This window comes from Mesoplodon densirostris, chromosome 9 (assembly GCF_025265405.1).
Source record: "Mesoplodon densirostris isolate mMesDen1 chromosome 9, mMesDen1 primary haplotype, whole genome shotgun sequence".
NCBI lineage: Eukaryota > Metazoa > Chordata > Mammalia > Artiodactyla > Ziphiidae > Mesoplodon > Mesoplodon densirostris.
The window spans coordinates 58,758,557-58,784,229 of record NC_082669.1 but is presented as its reverse complement, the minus strand read 5'-3'; the positions used below and the strand labels follow the sequence as shown (position 1 = coordinate 58,784,229).

Here is a 25,673-nt window from a genome sequence, read left to right as displayed (position 1 = left end):
TGTTTTATGGCCTAGCATGTGATCTATCCTGGAGAATAGTCATGTGCACTTGAAAATAATGTGTATTCTGCTGGTTTTGGTTGTAATGTCCTGTAGATATCTGTTAAGTTCAACTTGTCTAATGTGTTGCTTAGGACCACTGTTTCCGTATTGATTTTCTGTCTAGATGATGATCTGTCCATTGATGTAAGTGGGGTCTAAAAGTCCCCTACTAATATTGTATTATTGTCAATTTCTCCATTTATGTCTGTTAATATTTGCTTTATATATTTAGGTGCTCCTGTATTAGGTGCATATATGTTAACAAGTGTTACAAACTCTTCTTGTATTGATCCCTTTATCATTATATAATGCCCTTCATTGTATTTCATTTTACCCTTTGTTAAAGGCTAAAGTTTATTTTGTCTCATATGAGTATTACTACTCCTGCTTTCTTGTCATTTCTATTTGTATGAAATATCTTTTTCCATCCCCTTACTTTCAGTCTGTGTGTGTCTTTAGCTCTGAAGTGAGTCTCTTGGAAGCAGCATATAGATGGGTCTTGTTTTTTAATCCAGTCAGCCACTCTATGTCTTTTGATCAAAGCACTTAATCCATTGACGTTTAAAGTGATTATTGATAGATATTTACTTATTGCCATTTTATTACTTGTTTTTTTGGTTATTTATGTAGTTCTTCTCTGTTCTTTTTTTCTTCTTTTAGTTTCTTCCTGGTAGTTTGATGATTTTCTTTAGTGGAATGCCTATGTTCCTTTCTTTCTATTTTTCATGTATCTATTGTAGGTTTTGGTTTGTGGTTACCATGGGATTCATATATGTTGATCTATAGCTATATCTGCTTCTTTTTTTTAAAGGATCTTGCCATGGAAATGCAAATGTTATATTTAAAATTAATTTATTTTTATAATTTAGTTAAAAAAAAATTTGGTTGCATTGGGTCTTTGTTGCTGTGCGCGGGCTTTATCTAGTTGCACCGAGTGGGAGCTACTCTTTGTTGCAGTGCGTGGGCTTCTTATTGTGGTGACTTCTCTTGTTGCGTAGTATGGGCTTTAGGCATGCAGGCTTCAGTAGTTGTGGCGCATGGGCTTAGTTGCTCCATGGCATGTGGATCTTCCCGAACCAGGGCTCGAACCCATGTCCCCTGCATTGGCAGGTGGATTCTTAACCACTGGACCACCAGGGAAGTCCCTATCTGCTTGTTTTAAACTGGTAGTCATTTAAGTTCAAACACATTTCAAAAGATCTACATCTTTTTACCCCACTCCCTCACATTTTGTGTTTTTGATGTCATAATTTGCATCTTCATGTTTATCCCTTTACTGTTTATTGTAGTTATACTTGATTTTACAATTATTTTTGTCTTTTAGTCTTCCTACTAGCTTATTTAAGTGGTTGATCCCCAATCTTTACTGTATTTGCTTTTACTAGTGGGATTTTTCCTTTCCTGGATACTTACTTGTTGACGTAGCCTTTTACTTTCCACTTAGAGAAGACCCTTTAACTTTTTTTTAGGATAATTTTAGTATTGATGAACTCTTTTAGTTTTTGCTTGTCTGAGAATTTTTTTTTTAATCTCTCTTTTGATTCGAAATGGTAATCTTCCTGGGTAGAGTTGCAGGTTTTTCTCTTTCATCACTTTAAATATATCATGCCACTCCCTTTTGGCCTGCAAAGTTTCTGCAGAAAAATCACCTGATCACCTTATGAGGGTTCTCTTGTATAGGACTCTTTATTTTTCTCTTGCTGCCTTTAGAATTCTCTCTTTGTCTTTTGCCATTTTAATTATGATATGTCTTGGTGTGGGTCTGTTTGGGTTCATCTTGTTTGTGATTCTCTGTGCTTCCTGTACCTGGATAGCTGTTTTCCTTCTTCAGGTTTGGGAATTTTTCAGCCATAATTTTATCAAATACATTTTCAACCTTTTTTTTTCTCTCTCTACTCCTTCTAGTCCTCCTATAATGTGAATGGTGGTATGTTTGACGTTGTCTCAGACCTCCCTTAAACTATTCTCATTTAAGAAAAAAAAATTTTTTTTGCTGTTCTGATTAGTTTATGTCCATTATTCTATATTCCAGATCACTTATGTGTTCTTCTTTATCACCTAGTCTACTGTTACTTCCTTCTAGTGTTTTTCATTTCAGTTATTATATCCTTCATTTCTGATTGGTTATTTTTATATTTTCTACTTCCTTGTTTAAATGCTCACTGTGTTCATCTATTCTTTTCCCTAATTTTATTATCAGTCTTATTACTAATCTTTGAACTATTTATCTGATAAATCATTTATTTCTATTTCATTATTGTTTTCTTCAGGGGTTTTCTCTTGTTCTTTTAATTAAGACAAATTCCACTGTCTTCTCATTTTGCTTATCTTTCTCCATCTCTTTGAAATTAGGTGAAACCATTACCTATTGTGATCTTGAAGGGGTGTCCTTATGTGGAAGTATCCTTATATAGTCTGTCTGTGCCCATTGGCTTTGGTGGGAGAACTGGATCTGATGTAGGCATGAGTCTTGTCTTTCCCCAGAGCGTGCTGGCAGCTATCACCTTGGTAGGAAGTGGGACTAGAGATGGAGTGGCTAGAGCAAGACTTAGGTGTGAGCTGGGGCTTCCCCTATTCTTAGTGGCAAACTCCAGTCTACGGGGGGCAAGGTCAGGTCCCAAGCTGCTGGAGCAGAAGCCGTGAGGGTCAGGTCTGAGCTGGGTCAACTCCATCTGACTGTGTTCTCCCGTCTTCCAGCACTAGCACCCTTGCCCCAGAAGGGCATAGTGCTAGATCAAGAGGGGCTGGCTAGAGTAGATTCTCGGTGTGGATCTGGATGTGGCTTGTGGCAGAGTACTGAACTGCTTCTGGTGCATTGCCCCCTTAGGTGCCAGAAGTGGCCACTGTTACCCCATTCAGGTGCCATTTGGAATCTGAGCTGACTGGCTCTGAGCTGGCTCCATCCTTCACAACAATGCACTATGCTTGTCCGTAGCAGCCCTCACCTAGTGTGGAGCTGCATTGCAAAGCAAGTGGGACGAGAATGAACACTTAGCTCAGCTGGGTCGCATGCCAGAGTGGTCATGGGAAACTGGCCAGAGTCTGGCATCGTTTCAGTTTGCTTTCTCCACCTTGTTTTGAGAGTAAGGAAGCATGTGTTCATACTTCACAAGTGGAGTCCAGGTTTCTTACAGCCCCTGTGTGAGTCATACTGGTTTTCTAACCAGATGAGGGGAGTCTTTCTTCCCACTGTTGGACCTCAGGGCTTGGTGGCCCAATATGTGGCTCTAACAGCTCACTCCCCAGGGAAGATCTCCCTCCTCTTCTGAGTCCCCTCCCAAGGGCACAGGTCCTGACCTGACTGCTTCTCTTCCCTTCCTATCTGATTACATAGCTGTCTCTCTTATGGGTTGTATAAGTCTTTCTGCGAGTTTTCAGTTAGTTTTCAGTGAGAATTGCTCCGCGTGTATATATATTTTTGATGTGTTTGTTGGGTTCCACGTCTTCCTGTTACACCTTCTTGATCTTAATCTCCCTCGAATCTGATGAAAACAATGTGTTAAAACTCATCTGTGGGCTTCCCCGGTGGCGCAGTGGTTGAGAATCCGCCTGTCAATGCAGGGGACACGGGTTCGATCCCTGGTCCGGGAAGATCCCACATGCTGCGGAGCAACTAAGCTCGTGTGCCACAACTACTGAGCCTGTGCTCTAGAGCCCGTGAGCCACAACTACTGAGCCCGTGTGCCGCAACTACTGAAGCCCGCGTGCCTAGAGCCTGTGCTCCACAATGAGAGAAGCCACTGCAATGAGAAGCCCACGCACCGCAACAAAGAGTAGCCCCCACTTACTGCAACTAGAGAAAGCCCGCACGCAGCAACGAAGACCCAACACAGCCAAAAATAAATAAATAAATAAATAAAATTTAAAAAAAAACTCATCTGCCAAGGGGGAGCTTCAAGATGGCAGAGGAGTAGGACGTGGAGATCACCTTCCTCCCCACAAATACACCAAATATACATCTACATGTGGAACAACTTCTACAGAACACCTACTGAACACCGGCAGAAGACCTCAGACTTCCCAAAAGGCAAGAAATTCCCCTCGTACCTGAGTAGGGCAAAAGAAAAAAACAGAGACAAAAGAATAGGGATAGGACCTGCACCTCTGGGTGGTAGCTGTGAAGGAGGAAAGGTTTCCACACACTAGGAAGCCCCTTTGTGGTTGGAGACTGTGGATGGCGGAGGGGGGAAGCTTCGGAGCCACGGAGGAGAGTGCAGCAACAGGGGTACAGAGGGCAAAGCGGAGAGATTCCCGCACAGAGGATCAGTGCTGACCAGCACTCACCAGCCTGAGAGGCTTGTCTCCTCACCCAGTGGGGCGGGTGGGGGCTGGGAGCTGTAGCTCAGGCTTCGGAGGTCAGATCCCAGGGAGAGGACTGGGGTTGGCTGCATGAACACAGCCTGAAGGGGGCTAGTGCACCACAGCTAGCTGAGAGGGAGTCCGGGAAAAACTCTGGAACTGCCTAAGAGGCAAGAGACCATTGATTCAGGGTGTGCAAGGTGAGGGGATTCCTTCCCTGTCTGCCCCCAGAAGGCACAGCACTGCCTTATTGAGCTCCAGAGATGGGCGCGAGCCACGGCTATCAGCTTGGACACCACAGACAGGCATGAAACGCTAATGCTGCAGCTGCAGCCACCAAGAATCCTGTGTGCAAGCACAGGTCACTATCCACAGCCCCCCAGGAGCCTGTGCAGCACGCCACTGCCAGGGTCCCCTGATCCAGAGAGAACTTCCCTGGGAGAACTCACGGCGCACCTCAGGCTGTTGCAATGTCACACCGGCCTCTGCTGTGGCAGGCTTGCCCCGCATTCCAATTATAACCACCATACCCCTCCCCACCCCCGCCTGAGTGAGCCAGAGCTCCCTAATCAGCCGCTGCTTTAACCCCATCCTGTCTGGGTGGGAACATAAGCCTGAGGGCAATCTATATGCAGAGGTGGGGCCAAAACCAAAGCTGAACCCCGGGAGCTGTGCAAACAAGAGAAAGGGAAATTTCTCCATGCAGCCTCAAGAGCAGTGGATTAAATCTCCACAGTCAACTTCATGTACCCTGCATCTGTGGAATACCTGAATAGAAAATGAATCAACCCAAAACTGAGGCAGTAAACGTTGGGAGCAACTGTAGACTTGGGGTTTGCTGTCTGTGACTGACTTGTTTCTGATTTTTATGTTTATCTTAGTATAGTTTTTAGTGCTTGTTATCATTGGAGGACTTGCTTATTGCTTTGGTTGCTCTCTTCTTTTTTTAATTACTTTCGAATTTTTAAAATTTTAATAATTTTTAAACTTTATTTAGTTTTATTTTTTATTTTTTTCTCCCTTTTCTTCTGAGCCGTGTGGCTGACAGGGTCTTGGTGCTCCAGCCAGGTGTCAGGCCTGAGCCTCTGAGATGGGAGAGTAGAGTTAAGGACATCAATTGGTGAAAGCTCTCCCAGACATCTCCCTCTCAACTCTAAGACCCAGCTACACCCAACGGTCAGCAAGCTCCAGTGCTGGACACCCCATGCCAAACAACTAGCAAGACAGGAACACAGGCCCACCCATTAGCAGAGAGGCTGCCTAAAATCATACTAAGTTCACAGACACCCCAAAACACACCACCAGATGCAGCCCTGCCCACCAGAAAGACAAGATCCAGCTCCACCCACCAGAACACAGGCACCAGTCCCCTCCACGAGGAAGCCTACACAACCCACTGAACCAACCTGACCCACTGGGGACAGACACCAAAAACAATGGGGACTACAAACCTGTAGTCTGCAAAAAGGAGATCCCCAAACACAGTAGGTTAAGCAAAATAGGAAGACAGAGAAATATGTGGCAGATGAAGAAGCAAGGTAAAAACCCAAAAGACCAAACAAATGAAGAGGAAATAAGCAGTCTACCTGAAAAAGAATTCAGAGTAATAATAGTAAAGAGGTTCCAAAATCTTGGAAATAGAATGGAGAAAATAAAAGAAACGTTTAACAAGGACTTAGAAAAACTAACGAGCAAACAAACAATGATGAACAACACAATAAATGAAATTAAAAATTCTCTAGAAGGAATCAATAGCAGAATAACTGAGGCAGAAGAACGGATAAGTTACCTGAAATATAAAATAGTGGAAATAACTACTGCAGGACAGAATAAAGAAAAAAGAATGAAAAGAACTGAGGACAGTCTCAGAGTCCACTGGGACATCATTAAACCCACCAACATTCAAATTATAGGGGTTCCAAAAAAAGAAGAGAAAAACAAAGGGTCTGAGATAATATTTGAAGAGATAGGTGAAAACTTCCCCAATATAGGAAAGGAAATAGTCAAGTCCAGGAAGTGCAGAGAGTCCCATACAGGATTAATCCAAGGAGAAACATGCCAAGACACGTATTAATCAAACTGTCAAAAATTAAATACAAAGGAAAAATATTAAAAGCAGCAGGGAAAAGGAACAAATAAATACAAGGGAATCCCCATAAGGTTAACAGCTGATCTTTCAACAGAAACTCTGCAAGCCAGAAGGGATTGGCAGGACATGTTTAAAGTGATGAAAGGGAAAAACCTATAACCAAGATTATTCTACCAGCAAGGATTTCATTCAGTTTCGATGGAGAAGTTAAAACCTTTATAGACAAGCAAAAGTTGAGAGAATTCAGCACCATCAAACCAGCTTTACAACAAATGCTAAAGGAACTTCTCTAGGCAGGAAACACAAGAGAAGGAAAAGACCTCCAAAAACAAACCCAAAACAATTAAGAAAATGGTAATAGGAACATGCATATTGATAATTACCTTAAATGTACATGGATTAAATGCCCCAATCGAAAGACATAGATGGGGTGAATGGATACAAAAACAAGACCCATAAATATGCTGTCTACAAGAGACCCACTTCAGACCTAGGGACACATACAGACTGAAAGTGAGGGGTTGGAAAAAGATATTCCATGCAAATTGAAATCAAAAGAAAGCTGGAGTAGTAATTCTCATGTCAGACAAAATAGACTTTAAAACAAAGACTATTACAAGAGACAAGAACACTATATAATAATCAAGGGATCAATCCAACAAGAAGATATAACAATTGTAAATATTTATGCACCAACATAGGAGCACCTCAATACATAAGGCAAATGCTAACAGCCACAAAAGGGGAAAACGACAGTAACACAATCATAGTAGGGGACTTTAACACCCCACTTTCACCAATGGACAGATCATCCAAAATGAAAATAAATAAACACAAGCTCTAAATGACGCATTAAACAAGATAGACTTAATTGATATTTATAGGGCATTCCATCAAAAAACAACAGAATACACTTACTTCTCAAGTGCTCATGGACCATTCTCCAGGCTAGATCATATCTTGGGTCACAATTGAGCCTGGGAAATTAGAGAAAATTGAAATCATATCAAGTGTCTTTTCTCACCACAACACTATGAGACTAGATAGCAATGACAGGAAAAAAAAAGTGTAAAAAATGCAAACACATGGAGGTTAAACAATATGCTACTAAATAACCAAGAGATGACTGAAGAAATCAAAGAGGAAATCCAATAATACCTAGAAACAAATGACAATGAAAACACGACAACCCAAAACCTATGAGATGCAGCAAAAGCAGTTCTAAGAGGGAAGTTTATAGCAATACAGTCATACCGCAAGAAACAAGAAACATCTCAAATAAACAATCTAAACTTACACTTAAAGCAATTAGAGAAAGAAGAACAAAAAAACCCCCAAAATTAGCAGAAGGAAAGAAATCATAAAAGATCAGATGAGAAATAAATGAAAAAGAAATGAAGGAAACAATAGCAAAGATGAACAAAACTAAAAGCTGGTTCTTTCAGAAGATAAACAAAATTCATAAACCATTAGCCAGACTCATCATGAAAAAAAAAGAAGACTCAAATTAATAGAATTAGAAATGAAAAAGGAGAAGTAACAACTGACCCTGCAGAAATACAAAGAATCATGGGTATTACTACAAGCAACTATATGCCAATAAAATGCACAACCTGGAAGAAATGGACAAATTCTTAGAAAAGCACAACCTTCTGAGACTGAACCAGGAAGAAATAGAAAATATAAATAGACCAATCACAAGACTGAAATTGAGACTGTGATTAAAAATCTTCCAAAAAACAGAAGCCCAGGCTTCATAGCGAATTCTGTCAAACACTTTGAGAAGAGCTAACAGCTATCCTTCTCAAACTGTTCCAAAATATAGCAGACGGAGGAACACTCCCAAACTCATTCTACGAGGCCACTATCACCCTGATAATAAAAGCAGAGATGTCACAAGAAAAGAAGACTACAGACCAATATAACTGATGAACATAGATGCAAAAATCCTCAACAAAATACTAGCAAACAGAATCCAACAGCACATTAAAAGGATCATGCACCACAATCAAGTGGGTTTATCGCAGGAATGCAAAAATTCTTCAATACACGCAAATCAATCAATGTGATACATCATATTAACAAACTGAAGAATAAAAACCATATGATATTATCAATAGATGCAGAAAAAGCTTTTGACAAAATTCAATACCCATTTATGATAAAAACTCTCCAGAAAGTAGGCATAGAGGGAACTTACCTCAACATAATAAAGGCCATATATGACAAACCCACAGCCAACATCGTTCTCAAAGGTGAAAAACTGAAGCCATTTTCTCTAAGTTCAGGAACAAGACAAGGATGCCCACTCTCACCACTATTATTTGTCATAGTTTGGAAGTTTTAGCCACAGCAATCAGAGAAGAAAAAAATAAATGGAATCCAAATCAGAAAAGAATTAAAACTGTCACTGTTTGCAAATGACATGATACTATACATAGAGAATCCTAAAGATGCTACCAGAAAACTGCTAGAGCTAATCAATGAATTTGGTAAAGTAGCAGGATACAAAATTAATGCACAGAAATCTCTTACACACTAATTATGAAGAACGTGAAAAGAGTAATTAAGGAAACACTCCCATTTACCATTGCAACAAGAACAAAAAAATACCTAGGAATAAACCTACCAAAGGATACAAAAGACCTATGTGCAGAAAACTATAAGACACTGATGAAAGAAATTAAAGATGATACAAACAGATGGAGAGATATACCATGTTCTTGGATTGGAAGAATCAACATTGTGAAAATGATTCTACTTCCCAAAGCAATCTACAGATTCAGTGCAATCCCTATCTAACTACCAATGTCATTTTTCACAGAACTAGAAAAAAATTGCACAACTTGTATGGAAATACAAAAGATACCAAATAGCCAAAGGAATCTTGAGAAAGAAAAACAGAGCTGGAGGAATCAGGCTCCCTGACTTCAGAGTATACTACAGAGCTACAGTAATCAGGACAGTATGGTACTGGCACAAAAACAGAAATATAGATCAATGGAACAGGATAGAAAGCCCAGAGATAAACCCACGCACATATGGTCACCTTATCTTTGAAAAAGGAGGCAAGAATATACACGGAAGAAAAGACAGCCTCTTCAATAAGTGGTGGTGGGAAAACTGGACAACTACATGTTAAAAAATGAAATTAGAACACTCCCTAACACCATACACAAAAATAAGCTCAAAATGGATTGAAGACCTAAATGTAAGGCCAGACACTCTAAAACTCTTAGAGGAAAACATAGGCAGAACACTCTGTGACATAAATCACAGCAAGATCATTTTCGACCCACCTCCTACAGAAATGGAATTAAAATAAAAAATAAACAAATGGGACCATATGAAACTTAAAAGCTTTTGCACAGCAATGGAAACCATAAACAAGATGAAAAGACAACCCTCTTTGTCTTTTGAATGGGAGAAAATATTTGCAAGCGAAGCAACTGACAAAGGATTAATCTCCAAAATTTACAAGCAGCGCATACAGCTCAATATCAAAAAATCAAACAACCCAATCCAAAAATGGGCAGAAGACCTAAATAGACATTTCTCCAAAGAAGATATACAGACTGCCAACAAACACATGAAAAGATACTCAACATCACTAATCATTAGAGAAATGCAAATCAGAACTACAATGAGCTATCACCTCGTACTGGTCAGAATGGCCAATTTCAAAAAATCTACAAACAATGCTCGAGAGGGTGTGGAGAAGAAGGAACCCTCTTGCACTGTTGGTGGGAATGTAAATTGATACAGCCACTATGGAGAACAGTATGGAGGTTCCTTAAAAAACTAAAAATAGAACTACCATATGATCCAGCAATCCCACTACTGGGCATATACCCTGAGAAAACCATATTTCAAAAAGAGTCATGTACCACAATGTTCATTGCAGCTCTATTTACAATAGCCAGGACATGGAAGCAACCTAAGTGTCCGTCAGCAGATGAATGGATAAAGAAAATGTGGCACAAATATACAATGGAATATTACTCAGCCATAAAAAGAAACGAAATTGAGTTATTTGTAGTGAGGTGGATGGACCTAGAGACTGTCATACAGAATGAAGTATGTCAGAAAGAAAAAAGCAAATATCATATGCTAACACATATATATGGAATCTAAAAAAAAAATGGTTCTGAAGAACCTAGGGGCAGGACAGGAATAACGACGCAGGCATAGAGAATGGACTTGAGGACACGGAGGGGGGAAGGGTAAGCTGGGACGAAGTGAGAGAGTGGCATGGACATATATACACTGCCAAGTGTAAAATTGATAGCTAGTGGGAAGCGACCACATACACAAGGAGATCAGCTCAGTGCTTTGTGGCCACCTGGATGGGTGGGGTAGGGAGGGTGGGAGGGAGACCCAAGAGGGAGGGTATATCGGGATATATGTAAATGTATAGCTGATTCACTTTGTTATACAGCAAAAACTAACACAACTTTGAAAAGCAATTATACTCCAATAAAGATGTTAAAATAAATAAAAATAAAAATTCATCTGCCTAGAATACTGATTTTGAAATTAATTCTTTATTATTAAATGGATTTCTTTAATGATATAAAGTACCATTTGTTTTCAGTCATTTTCACTGTATATACTGTTGGTGTTTATTTTGGATAAAAATTATGTGGTGTAATAGAGAAGAGATTTCTGCTAATGGATTACTTCTTTAATTCAAAGTATTGTTTACATACAACTGGGGCATGTATAGAGAAGTAAGGCATTGTCTTTAACCTCTAGATGATCTGAAATAAATACACAAGGGACTGCTCACTCTAAATTGAATACGAGTGCAGCAATTGAAGAAGTGTCCCAATATGTTTATGATTTTATTAGTATACTTTCAGGAAACATAAACCCATTAAAGGTAGAGCCATTAAAAAAAACAATCCTAGAAAATTGCTAGAAGTTAGAGAGATCTAGCAAAAACGCTGGTTTATCAGAATATCCAGGCCTTAAGAAGGTGGGAACCAGGTCAATTCAGGGAACTTCATCTGCAGGAAGGTGGCCATTCTTGCAAGTTCTCTGCCTTTAATGTGACTTATTTCATCAACATATGCTAGTTTCTTTCCATCCTGTTCCCAGGTGACTTTATCTCCAAACTTTCAGTAGAAGTATCTGATTGGCTGTCTGCCTGTACTGTGGATTTGGTGTTCCTGTTGGGTTCTGTGGTCTGGGAGGCAAGGTCTCCTGATATGTTCGACTGCCTTACCAGATAGGAACTGTGAGCCTGGCAGAAGAATTTGACCATAGTAGACGACTGATAATGAATAAGAGCTTAACAAATAAACTTATAAAGGGAGCTGTCCTGTCTGGCAGAATGTTCATGGAAGGCTTTGTGGAAGAGATTACATTTAAATTAGATTATATAGGTTCCGTTGGATTTACATGTCAAGAGCAAACAAATGAAGAAAAAGGGAGTTCTAGGTATTAGAGTAACTTGAGCCAAGTTGTATAGGTTTATGCTTGGCCTGTGGACAGATCAGTCTGGCTCAGAGATCCTCAGTGTAGCTGCCCTAAATCACCTGAGCAGCCCGAGTCAATGCGTTGCCTCTAACTGACTGAAACAGAGTCTCTGGGGTTTGTGTTCAGATCATTTGCATTTTTAAAAGTTCCCCAGATGATTTTGATGCAGAGAGAGCTTTGAGCCCTGGACAGCTATAGCGGATAATACATTGTGAATTTGTGAAATAGAGTTGGAAAAGGATGTTAGAACAAGACTATAGAGGCTTTCTATATCAAGCTAAGGAGTTTCTTGGCCATATACTGTGAGTAAGGTAGTCAGTGAGGCTTACATTTTATTGGTGTGCACCATTTTCTGAGCCTATGTAGTTGCATCTACTTGGAGTCCTTTCTGGGCAGTAGACAGAGAAGGGAAAGGAAAGTTAAGGGATCTAGGTACATGTGGCACAGCCCTTTATACTTATTTAGAATATTATTTATTCATTGTTTCTCCTTTGTAGGAGTAGATGTTCTAATTCCAGATTTAGTATTCTTAGCAGAGTATATTGATGTTTTAGTAACAATTCTTTCTTCTTTCTTTAGGGGAGTTGGCTGCATCTTTGTTGAAATGATCCAAGGAGTTGCTGCTTTTCCAGGAATGAAAGACATTCAGGATCAACTTGAACGAATATTTCTGGTAAGTTCTTTACAGAATACTTCTGAAAAAAATTGGTCTTGAATGCATCCCTCAGTGACAAATCCTACAGTGGTAGTGGAAAATAATTTCAAACAAATTTGTTGGTTGTCACATTTAATTCTGACATATTTTTGGATCTTTGCAAAAGCAGGAAATTAGTGAAGAATTGTGTTTTTAAACTACTGCACATGAATAATATGCCAAAATGGTAAGAAAGGATAGGATGTCAGAGGCAATATAGAAGAGTGGGTTAAAAACAAAGGCTCTGACAAAAATTCCAAATCATTTCTATAGATATCCCCCCTTCAAGTAGGTGTATCTTATTCCCTCCCACTCCTACCCACTTAAATGTGGGCTTTGATTGGTAACTTTTTTTCTAAAAAGTAGAGCGTGGAAAGAAGGGAAGGGAGGATAGTAACTTCAAAATGGAGAAACCAGGCAAATGGTACCTCAGCCCGGTCTTCAAGGTTAAGATCATCAAAGATAAGTCACATTGGCAGTATGTACCCTTTGTATAATGTATTGAGAATGACACTTCCCCTCTGTAGTCTTCCTCCGAAAACCATAACCCCAGCCTAATCTGGAAAGCCACATCACACAAACCCAAACTGAGGGACATTTACAAAATACCTGACTAGTACTTTTCAAAACTGTCAAGGTCATGAAAAACAGGGAAAGTCTGAAAAACTGTCACAGCCCAGAGGAGGCTAGGGAGACATGACAGTGTAATGTAATGTGGTATCCTCCATGGAATCCTGAGACAGAAGAAGAACATTAGGGAAAAATTAGTTAAGCACAGGTGAAGTGTGCCGTTTAGTTAATATCAGCATAGCAGTGTGTGCTCCTTAGGTGTGATGGAGGTTCCCTGTAATGTAAGATTTCATCAATAAGGGAAACTGGTGGAGGAGTATATAGGAACTGTCTGTACTACTCTTCACAACTTTTCTATAAATCTAAAACTATTCTAAAATTTTAAATTAAAAAATTTTTGTAAATCTGTGAAAAATAAAAATAAGATTTGTTCTGTAGCCAGATGAGCTGGTTTTGTCACCTGCTCTGTCACTTTGAGCAAGGGACTTAGTTCTCTGAACTTTAGTTTTCCTGTGGGTAAAATAAGGGATAATGATAACACCTACCTCATAGATTGTTTTGAGGAATAATTAACTTAATTACATAAAGTGCTTTTAGAACTATGCCTGACACATAATAAATACCCAATAAATGTGTTGTTATTATTTTAATCAAATCATTTTTATACCAGATATTTTCATTCAGTGGAACTTCCACATTAGCTAATATTCATATAAACTTATTATTTAAAACATGGAATAAGAGCTAGACAAATTAATTTTTTTTTGTTAAAAGGAGTCAGACTGTATACATTGTAGCAGTTAACCACATTATCATACTTTTTAAAAATAAATCTCCCATGTGAAATCACTGGGGCACATTTTAGAATGGACCTTGTGAAGACATGCACTTATTGGATTATGCAAGTACACCCTTAAAACGTAGCTTTCATATTAAGTATAAGGACCACAGGAGGATATAGTGATATGAATTGAGACTCCATCACTGCTGTGTTCACCTTGATGTCAGCATTAAATGATAAGAAAAGGAAAATGAAAACTAGAAAATCAAAGCACACGTGATTCCTCCATGCAGTATCCTATACCCCAGGCATCCCTGTGTATTCACAGTGGGTGGACAAACAGCAGAGTCCCTAATATTATAGAAACTTTCTTCAAAGTCTTATCTTATTAGTTTCTTCTCCCAGAGGCTGTCTGTATCCACTTCCTTTCAGTTTTACTTAATTATTATTATCATCCATAAATTTCCACACGGAGTGTTAAAATAATGTCTTATGATTATAATAATGCAGCCTTATAATGGAAAATTCCCACAATGTCAAAAAGTATAAAAGTTGAAAAACCCCTTTGTCCTACTACCCAGAGAAAATTACATTTAGTATTTTGGTATATATCTTCCATTTCAACACATGTTAAAAAAATTAAATTGTATCTTGTATACTATTTTGTAACTTTCTTTTTTCACTTGACAATAGGTAGTTAACACCTCTCATTGGAAAATAAATCCAGAAACTTATCATCATTCTTAGTGATGAGTATTTCATCATATGGATGAGAATTATTTGCTTAATCAGCCTGATATTGATGGCTTGTTTATAGTCTTTAACTACTATAAAGCGCTGTCAGAAATATTCTTTGCACAGTTATCCTATTAGTTAAGAAAAATTATTAGAATTGAAAGTCCTGAATTGAATACAGTTTAATTTTCATAAGTCTATTGACCATTCTTACACTTCATTCCCTCCATCTAAACTCATGAAACACTTCCTTCTCTCTTTTGTCAAGAAAGTTGCTTACTGATTTCATTGAGATTGTGTTGAGCCTATAGATTATATTACAAAGAAATGATATAAAATGAGCTTTCCCAGCTAAGAAAAAATAATATCTCTTTATTCATATTTCATGGCCCTTAGCATAAATTTAACATAAACATATTTCTCTTTTCCTTTTTTCTAATCAAGCCTTTATTTTCATTCAGCTATTTTAAGTAACTTTCCACAGTTATTTTCCCCAAAATACAATACACTTGTTCACATATTGTGAAAAACGTGACAGGAGAGGGAATTTTAATGGGCTATACTTTGCATCATATAGATCTTTGTGCCAAAACATATCTTTAAATATTTAGCTTTTTAATTTATTTAAAGCTCAAATATAATAATAATAATACCACTTAATTATATTCTGATAATAATTTCCTAAACTTTAGATTCCACTTAACTATTCACTCTCTGATAGCTATTGAACAATACTTAACCTTGTCAAATTACCTATTTTTTATGCTAAAATCATTAATTTACTATATTTGAAATCAGAAAACTTCAAAGGGAAATTATATAGAAAGAAATATCCCTACATACACATTATTTCAGGGTAAATTTAAAAGAAAAAGAAATGGTTATATAAATGAGGTATATTCTATAGCAGTTGTACCAAAAATTTTGTTTCATGAAAACATAGTTTATTGATATGGCTTAGTCAAAGTTTTAATTTTCAATATTATTTTTATAATGTAAGTCATTTCCAATAGGTACTATCTTGTTGAATTGCTTCTTGTATGGAGATTTTGTTATTTCTTAATTTTATTGACAATTATTTCCTAATTTTATGGGTATTCAGAGACCTTTGAGCCATGACTAGGCTTTTAATAAATCAAAGAAATACATCATTGTAAATTTTCTATGGGAATACTGACACACCAGGCTACTGTTTGCTCTTATTAGACCACAGAGACTCTTAAATGCGGATAAGCATCATGATTTATGGTAATAACTCCTTCATTTACTGTAGTTTTTTTACATGTGTAATGATTTTTACAAGTAAAATGTCCTTTGGTAATTAGGAGATAAAGATCCTTATCTATATAAAATTGCTGCTTTAGAATTAAATAATGTTATGTTTTGCCCTGAAGAATTAGACATGACCAAAAAAAGAGAGAGAGAGAGAGAGAAATCTGCAAACTTCTTTTGACAGTAAATGTTATCATCTTAAATATTTTATTTCCTCCCCTGCATTGTTTAAATTTGCAAATGTTAGCCATATGACACATTAAACAAGCAGATTCTCTCAGGAGTTGTGCAATCATTGGAAGAAGAAATTTTACCAACCCAATGTGGTTGAATCACTGGGAAATAATGCTTTTTCTTGGTGACCTTTTATGCCTGGTCTGAAGGGGAATGACTTTTAAATGTGATTAAATCCACTTTCACGGGCTTCTCGTGTAAACTGCCAGAGACTCTTTTCTAAAGCGGCAGTTGTGTATCTGGCCTCTCGTAAAGCATTGCCAAGGAGATAATCAACTTTGAAAAGTCATGAAACATGGAATTGTTCGTTTTGTTTTGTGTTTTAGTACATGGATTAAGTCCATTCATTTGCCTGTGAACTGTATATAGAAAGGTGGTTGGTTAATAACTTTGAAGCACAGAATTCAAGCTTATTACCCAAGATAACTAATATAATTAACTCCCACACACTGAGTCTTTATGTGAAAAGCAACAAAGGTCAGTCACTGGTAGAGCCTTTATATTTTTCTTTTGAAGGTTTTCTTTTTCTTATTTTTCCTTGCTTTGGTGGGAAGGAGCAGTTCACATTCTTAACAAGTCCAGTGCATTCACTTCCACAACATAGTAACTGTGTTGCTCTGTGTAAGGTGAGCTGGCTATACTGCAGCCTGAGATTTCACCAGTAAATCATTTTCCTTGAAATTGTGATGCTCATATACAAGAAAGGAAGGAAAGTGATAGAATTGTGACAAATTATATTCAAGACATTTTGAATTGCCAGGTGAACGGGCACCTACTTCTCTAAGCAGTAACTCTGCTATTACAGTAAAAGAGTGATTTGTATCATTTCTTCAGCGTTACTCATTTTTTAATGTGTCATGGTGTTTTCCGTTCACCTTTGTTAGCTGCGAAAATAAGCAGTAGATGTATTCACCCAGGTAAATATATATATTCAGAGTGACAAAATCAGAACTAAGAAGAAAATTCGTATTCTAATCATATTGTTCTGAATTGAAAAAGAACTCTACTTTCTACTTGATGGAACCCTGGGAACATTCTTCTGCCATTTCAGAACAGCTGGACAAATGGCAGAGAGTGCTTGCACAGCTGTCTGAAACCTTTGGCAGATGCTTCTGGGTTTGTATGGCTCATGGCCCCAGAGTACAGCAGCCACGACAGAGGGGCTGGCATGATTGTGTTCTGGGGGCCTGTTCTAGTTCTCCCTGCCTTTGAATGTTGATTAACCCCAAGAGGCTCACTTTTCCTTGTCTCCTGGTCTTCTGGTTTGCAATGGAATTTCATCAACCAGTTATTTGTTAACATATTGTACATTATTTGATTGGTACAGTTGTTAGAATGTTTCTCTTCCGTGTATATATCATTCAGAATTTAAAAGAGAGAGTGTGTGTGTATTTGTGTGTGTGTGAAAAGAGCCTCTGGCAACTTTGAAATCTACTACTCAACCTGACTTTTGAGTCAGATCCTTCCTTAAGCCTCTGTGTTTTACAATTGAACTGACTGCCAAGACGTAACCTGTAGACCCAGTTCCAGTCCTTGTTTCCCCATCCCGGCTCTCTTTCCAGGATCTTAATGGGAACCATAACCCTGAGGTTTCATGATTGGCTAGAACGGCCATATAGAATGTAAAAGAAAGTTGACACCACCTCCTTTGATGGTCATTACCATCCAATGGATGTAGCAGCCACATTGTTAAGATGGAATATTGCTGTCACAGATTTGTATCTTCACTTCCATCATTGGGTTGCTTGAGGTGATGATACTTCTTCAGCACTCCCTCTGCAACACTAGGCACAACGGAGTTGGAAAGGAATTCTGTGCCAGGGTATCTGCCCTGGAGCAAATGAGGGCAATCAAGATAGGCAGGCAAGACATACCATTAGGAATGGAGTCATGAAAAACTGCTGAGCAATTGATCAGCAGATGGGAGATCCAGTAATGTAGTAGATCCTGTATTAGTTAAAATACTAAACTCTTAAGAGTTCAATATTGAATTCTAATCCTAGATTGTTTTTTTTTCCCCTGAACAAGCCACCTTTTCTAATTGAATTGTAGTTTCTGCATCTGTAAAGGGAGGAATTGAACTAAATGATTTCAGTAGTGTCTTGCAGCTCTAACCTTTTTTAATTCTAAAAATGCATATTACAGGATTATGCATAAGGGCTGTGGGTGTTCAAAGGAAATTTCTAAGAACATTTTTGTTAAGCATGGAAGGAAGTATAAGATTTGAAGTGGAGTAAGGGATATGGGGAATATCAGGCAAGGGTCCAGGAGTGGAGTAGGCACAGTAGGAGTCTGTCCTGTATGCGTGGAAGGTGAGGTTGGATGTTGAAGTTTGGACTTTGATAGATTGAGGACTTTTAATTTTATTTCGTCTATAAATAATAAGGAGACAGTACAATTTTTAACAAAAGAATAATAAGGTTAAAGTGGCATTTCAGCAAAATTAATGTAATATGATATAATGATAAACTCAACTATATAAAGGCTGACAGAAGGAGAGAACTAAGCAATACATGTTGGAGTGAAGGATACTGAAAATATTAAGCAATGTTTTTTAAAGGTGATTTTAGAAAAAGTCGGGGAGGTGGACTATAATACCACCCACCCTGAAATAAATGCCTCTTTTAATTTGTACACGTTTCTTTCAAGTCTCATCAATAGTCCTGGTTATTTCCATGGTGGCAAATATTTTTCAGAGTCTTAAGCTTATAAAAAATAAGGCAGCTAGAAAAATTTTAAAGCTGTATGGAAAGAAATTAAAACCACTATTTAGAGATAACCAGTGTTAAATATTTTTGTATTTTCTTTTCTAGATTTTCACCATTGGGTTAATAATAGATTTATGGGTTTTGTATTCAGCTTCTCTTTATTTTCACATTTAATAGGGAGCAATTTCCAAGCCATTAATATATGCTTGAAAATATTATTTTAATTATGCTATAATATCTTATTAATGTTCCCAAGTGTACTAACACATTACCCTATTACAGTACTAGGTAATTTGCTTACGGTTTTTATGCTACAGCAAATTTTATCCCATTCAGTTATACTTTCAACAAGAATCTTTAGGCATCTATTCCATGCCAGGCTCTGTGCCTACAGGCAGTGGAAAACCAACAGACACGGTCCCTGCTCACCTCAAATGTACTGTTAGCTGTGCTACATTAGAACAGCTTCCAGACAGTCAGGTTAGGAGGATGTTGTTGCAAAACTGTTTTAATACATCTTGTACATAAATGATTTGGAAGAGAAAGGAGTCAAAGATAACTTCAGAGTTTCAAGCTTGGGGAACTAAGTGCTCCATGAAGTCATGGAAAATAATGGGGACATTGAAAAGGAGTGCCACTGGGACTTCCCTGGTGGTGCAGTGGTTGAGAATCTGCCTGCCAGTGCAGGGGACATGGGTTTGATCCCTGGTCCAGGAAGATCCCACATGCTGCGGAGCAACTAAGCCCGTGTGCCACAACTACTGAGCCTGCACTCTAGAGCCCCTGAGCCACAACTACTGAGCCCGTGTGCCACAACTACTGAGCCTGCGCTCTAGAGCCCACGAGACACAGCTACTGAGCCTGTGCTCTAGAGCCCACGAGCCACAACTACTGAGCCTGTGCGCTACAACTACTGAGCCTGCACTCTAGAGCCCCTGAGCCACAACTACTGAGCCCGTGTGCCACAACTACTGAGCCTGCGCTCTAGAGCCCACGAGACACAGCTACTGAGCCTGTGCTCTAGAGCCCACGAGCCACAACTACTGAGCCTGTGCGCTACAACTACTGAGCCTGCACTCTAGAGCCCATGAGACACAACTACTGAGCCTGTGCGCTACAACTACTGAGCCTGCACTCTAGAGCCCACGAGACACAACTACTGAGCCTGCGCTCTAGAGCCCGTGTGCCACAACTACTGAGCCTGTGCTCTAGAGCCCACGAGACACAACTACTGAACCCCTGTGCCTAGAGCCCGTGCTCTGCAACAAGAAAAGCCACTGCAATGAGAAGCCCGTGCTCTGCAATGAAGAGTAGCCCCCGCTCACGGCAACCAGAGAAAGCCTGCATGCAGCAATGAAGACCCAACATAGCCATAAAGTTAATAAAAAAATAAAATTAAGAAAAAGATTAATGGAAGTGAAGGCATAATTATCAGAAAGAAAGGAAGGAAGGGAAGGAAGGAAAGAAAGGAAGGAAGGAAGAAAGAAAGAAAGGGAAAGGAAAGGAAAGAAAAGAAAAGAAAAAAGAAAGAAAAGGAGTGCCAGTGGAGGGAGAGGAAGAAGAGAGCTCAGGGACTGGACTTTATATGACAGCAGGCGACCCCAGGTGGAGACGTCCAGTACACAACTCTTACTGAACAGAATTGGGAGAAAAATGAGGATCAAGGGATTGTTGACCCAAACCAGACAATGCTGGGGCCTAAACTGTACTGGTTCTTAAATAATGAGAAAGTGGGGGAGTAGCAGAGGAGCACTGCCTAGGCTTTAGGGATGCTCATGGTGTGTGGGGGTGGGATGGGGGTAGGGAGGTAAACCAGGAGAGAATCAGGACAGTTACACAAAGGTCAAGGTAAGGGCAGGCAGCAGAGAAGTGAGGATAAAAAAGGAGAAAAATAATCACTCCCTCGAGGGAGGTTATGGATCAGCTCAGGTCTGGTTAGCTGGTGGGTGAGGAATCTTGAGGCCAGTGCCCTTCCTTTCTGCGCTCCCTCAGCGTGTGCCTCCACTGCCTGTATAGTATGTGGCACACATCCTGTACTTTTGCAGCTAATGCTTTTAGCCCAGAGGATGAGAAGGGTTTCCTTCTGGAGAAATGGAAGGGTCGACACAGAACATGCATCTGGGTTTAATTAGGGAAATTTAGACTATCCATGCTTTTCAAAGGATCCTCCTCAGTGTCTGAGGGATGCTGGAGTCAAGGTGAGTGTAGCCTCAAGGGAGGCCAGCTCTGACCCCTCCACTCCTGGCTCTGCTTTCATTAAGATTTTGTGTGTGAGATAGATCTCGCTGCTGAAAGAAAGGTTCGAAACCCCTGGACTAATGCTATCTTAGGGTCTTCCCAGGTCAAGTGTTCTATGAAAAACAGACATCCATGAGGAAGAAAAATGATGCAGAGCCAGTGAAAATGAAGATGTTAGAGAAATAAAAATTGAGTGATTCATATATGGAGACATTAGATATGTATTCTAATAAAGCTCTGTGCCAATAAGCTATCGAAATTTTTGTAGCAAACTTCAGTAAGGTCATTTGTCTTGAGAAGAAAACAAAGACAGAGGGATATTTCACTACAGAATAGGTAATCACATAACTTTCTACAAAGAAACATTTATTTGAAGATTAGCTGGCTGTTGCCTGCAGATTTGAATAGGCTCACATGGTGAAAAAAATATTTTTTTACCTTGAGGATTCTTACATTCACTTTATAGTGTTACAAACTTTCTGTAAATGGAAAATGAGAAGATTTTCATTAAATCATTCACTTTCTCGTTGTTACTCATTTCTCAGCAAATATTTATTATGTGGTTACTGTGGGCTCAATACTCTTCCATGTTCTGGGGAGACAGCATTGCACAAAACAAAGTCCCTGCTCTTGTGGAACCTGTATTCCTGTGAGGGAAGATAGACAATGAGCAAATAAATATATAATGTATCTCATGAGTGTTGCATAAGGAATGCCACTTTACATATGGCGTCCTGGGGGAGTCTCTCTCAAGGATCCTGATACTTGTGCGTTGAGTGAAGTTAGTCAAGGCACAAGACATGCAGATATAGGGCTCAGAGCATTTAGGTGGAGAGAGTAGCAACCTGTTTGTGCTTCATGATAAGAGTATTAAAATCAGAGTTCTCAGGCCTGAATTTGTCAAATTAAGGATCACTCTTCCCACTGCATCAAGGAGATTTCTAATACTCATTACTTTGACCTCCTTTATAGAAAGCATTTTCTTATATGAGAAGTCCTTGCTTTGTGTAAAGCATTAAATTCCTGTATAGGTTAATATTCAAACATCAGATTGAGCAAATCAGTAAGAGAGTTTGAAGTACACCTGTGTGCATGTTGCAATTATGCTGGAGCAAGAGATTTGGGCTTCCTGATTTAGTTAATCAGAAATGTTGGTGTAAATACAAGAAAGGGGGAAATGTTTCTTATTTGGACAGTAGACAGTGCTTTGGAGGAGAGAACAGAGAAAGAATATCTAGAATTCAAGGGGAGGCAGAGAACACTTTTTTTTAAAGTCAAAAGTAGAAGAATTTCAAAAAGGAAAGCTTTATCAACTGCACCAAAGAGTACAGTGAAGTCAGTGGAGGATGGTGCTGAAAAAAGGCCACAGGTGGTAACTTCTGAGGGAATAGTTCCAGTAGGTTTGGATATTTAAAGTTAGGTTACAATGGGTTTAAAGAGTAAGTGCGCGGTGAAAAAATGAAAACATTGAGTATAGACAATCTGTTTGAGAATTGGCTGAGTACACAGGATTAGATGTCACCTTAAGGGTATTTTTTAAGTCAAGATTTATAAATTTTATAATGTGTCATAAATATTGTTTTACATAGTGAAGGCCAGGATGTTTGGAAGGTAAAGGACACCAAAGATATAAGAAAGCATATTTGACAGATCAAGGTATTGGGAGGCAAGAGTGGATGGGTGGAAGAGACAGTGCCTTGAAAATGTGGATGAAAAGATTTTCTCGAAGATAAGAAAGAAGAAAGGAAAGGAAGGAGAGGAAGATTTAAATAAATGTTGTAGAGGAGAAAAAAGGGAATTTGAAGATATCATGATCTGCATGATTCTTAAATGAAAGGGAGGTGATGTGGCTGACAGTAATGTGCATCTGCGGAGGTAGATGTTGAAGGAAATGGATAATATTTGCAAAGCTGCTGTAATACCAAATGGTATTATGATATGTGATATCAAGAGAAGGAGGTCATTGCTGACCACATTTGTTAATCAGCTGTTGATCTGAGACATTATTATAGGAATAGAAATGCTTTGTTTCCAATTTCTATGATGTGTAATAGTTTACTTTCCTATTAACATAAGATTACTTTTAGGCATATCCATCCTAGCTATAAATGTTTCCCAATTGTAATAGTTTTTACGAAGACTTTTCTGGAGGCAGTGGTTCATATCTGTAGTCTAATAGTCTTAAATGTTTTGAGAATGTTTTAACCTATTGTCAGTATGGGATTACTTACTGGCTTTTGCAGTTATCTCTCGTTATGTAACCACCTTAAAACTCTGGGTTAAATCAACAACAGTCATATTTTAAAATTATTTGTCATAGTTTTAGGGTCAAGAATTCAGTAAGGGATGGGCCAGGCAGTTATGGACTTGGGGGTCTCTCACATGGTTGCAGATATATGGTTGAAGACAGATGGTGGCTGGGGCAGAAGCAATCAGAAGCTGGAGCAGTTGGGGACTAGCCAAATATCTCTCTCTTTGTAGTCTTGAGGCCTTACGTGAGTTTCCTCCGTGTGGGCTAGTTTGAGTTTCCTCATGGGATGGTGTTGTGTTTCAAGAGTGGGTGTCCTAAGAGGACCAGACAGAAGCTGCATGGTTTCTCTTAACTTAGCTTCAGAATTCATACAGTGACTCTGTCAGCCAAAGCAGTCACAAACCCTCACCCAGAGTCAAGAGCAAGGGACATAGACCCCAGTTCTAGATGGAAGGAGTGTCAAGAATGCTGGGGCCATGTTTTAAAACTGCCACATTGATTATGTATTGATACAGTTCCATTAGGGCATATCACCATTTTGAGCTGATAAACAGCTTTGTAGGAAAAAACAATCTGGGAAACAGTTTTGTCAAGCTTCTAGAATTTTTGTTGTTTTTCCCATACTCTTTATAGCCATTACCATACTGCTTCCCATGATAAATATGAAAGTGTGAATTGTCACAGAGTGCTAATTGGTGGGTCATGAGGCCCCTTATTTGCTCACCCTCCTTTTCTTCCTTTTTTGACTAACAAGTTCACAGATGTGTCAGACTGAAAAAAAAAATGGTGAAATACTGCCATAGTGTGACACATCTGAGGTGAGTGAGGTGATGATACTTCTTAGCAAATTCTCAGAATGTTATCCATAAAGTAGACTTCTATAACTCAAATTCTAGCTTAATTTTTTTTCATTTGGAACGTGTTTCCACATATAAGCCTTTCATTCCTCAGAACATCACATGTCAGCTCTTGCGGTAGACAGCATCTAAGATGGCTCCCAGTGACCCTCACCTCCTGGTATTTATGCCCTTGTGTAATCCCCTCCTCTTGAGTGTGGGCTGGACCTAAAGACTTGCTTCTAATGAACAGACTGTGACAAAAGAGATTGGGATATTACTTCCGCAACTAAGTTACAGAAAGGTTGCTACTTCCTTCTTGCTCACCCTCTCTTACAGTCTCACTGGCTCACTCTGAGAGAAGCCAGCTGCCATGTTGTAAGTTGTTCTGTGGAGGGACCTTTGTGTCAAGGAGCTAGTGTTTCTAGCCGGCAGCCGCTGAAGACCTGAGACTTGGCAACAGCAGTGTGAGTGAGCATGGAAGTGGGTCCCTCTCCTAGTTGAACTTTTTATATGTGAGACCACAGCCATAGTTAACACTTTAATTGCTGCCTTATGAGAGACTCTGAGCCAGAGGCACACAGTTAAGGTGTTACCGCCAAAATGGCAATTTCCTTGGTCCTTGTCCCCCAAAGGAAAGAATTCAATCAAGAGACAGAGCAGTTTTAAGTAGCAAGAGTTTTATTAAGCAAAGCAAAAGTATGCTTCTGAGAGAGAGAGAAGGGGAGCAAGCTGTCTGGAAACCAGAAGCAGCCCCACAGTGAGGGTCGGGTTGGTGTTTCAGAGTGGTGGAAAGTCCCTCCCTGTGTCCTGCATCATTTGACTGACAAGTTGATTGACAGCTTTAGGTTATATAACTGTTCTCCTAGTGGGCAGGTACTTATCCACAAGCACCAAAATGAAATCCACTGGGGGTGGGGGGCAAAAACCACAATGCTAATTTATTACAAGTACAGTGTAGTGAACCCTGGGTTACTTTGAGTCACCTTTTAGGTCTTGGTGCGTCTGCGCCAACCTGTGCTGGTGGGTTTTATTTTGTTTGGTCCTGATAAGGCTGGAAACTTTGCGGTCTGATCACCAGTGTCCAGGGGTGGGGCCGGGGAAGAGAAAGAGGACCTGGTCCAGGATGGGGTGGGGATCAGCTTATGTCTGACTAACAACCCAACAAAGGTACACCTGGATTCCTACCAACAGAAAGTATGGAGATAGTAAGTGTTTGTTACTTAAAGGCACTAAGTTCTGGAGTAACTTGTTCCACAGCGATCGATAACTAATACATCTCCTTTGATCCCAGGACCAAGAAAGAGTAGGTGCTATACCTGTTGTTTTATAGCTGAGAAAACTATCTTCAGAGATTATATGAACTTGCCTAAGAAGACATGTTCAATAAGTGCCAGAACTGAGACTATATCCTAAGTCTGCTGACTCTTCCACCAAAATACT

General features: G+C 39.2%; 1 protein-coding gene across 4 annotated transcripts in view; it reads left to right on the top strand.

The window, feature by feature from the left end:
• Nucleotides 1-25,673, top strand: part of CDK14 (cyclin dependent kinase 14) — a 614,965-nt gene that overhangs the window by 401,668 nt on the left and 187,624 nt on the right. For all 4 annotated transcript variants that reach the window (XM_060108929.1, XM_060108927.1, XM_060108930.1 and 1 more), the window contains one exon: nt 12,491-12,584. In XM_060108929.1, the coding sequence (XP_059964912.1) occupies nt 12,491-12,584 (94 nt within the window). The remainder of the gene's footprint in view (nt 1-12,490; nt 12,585-25,673) is intronic.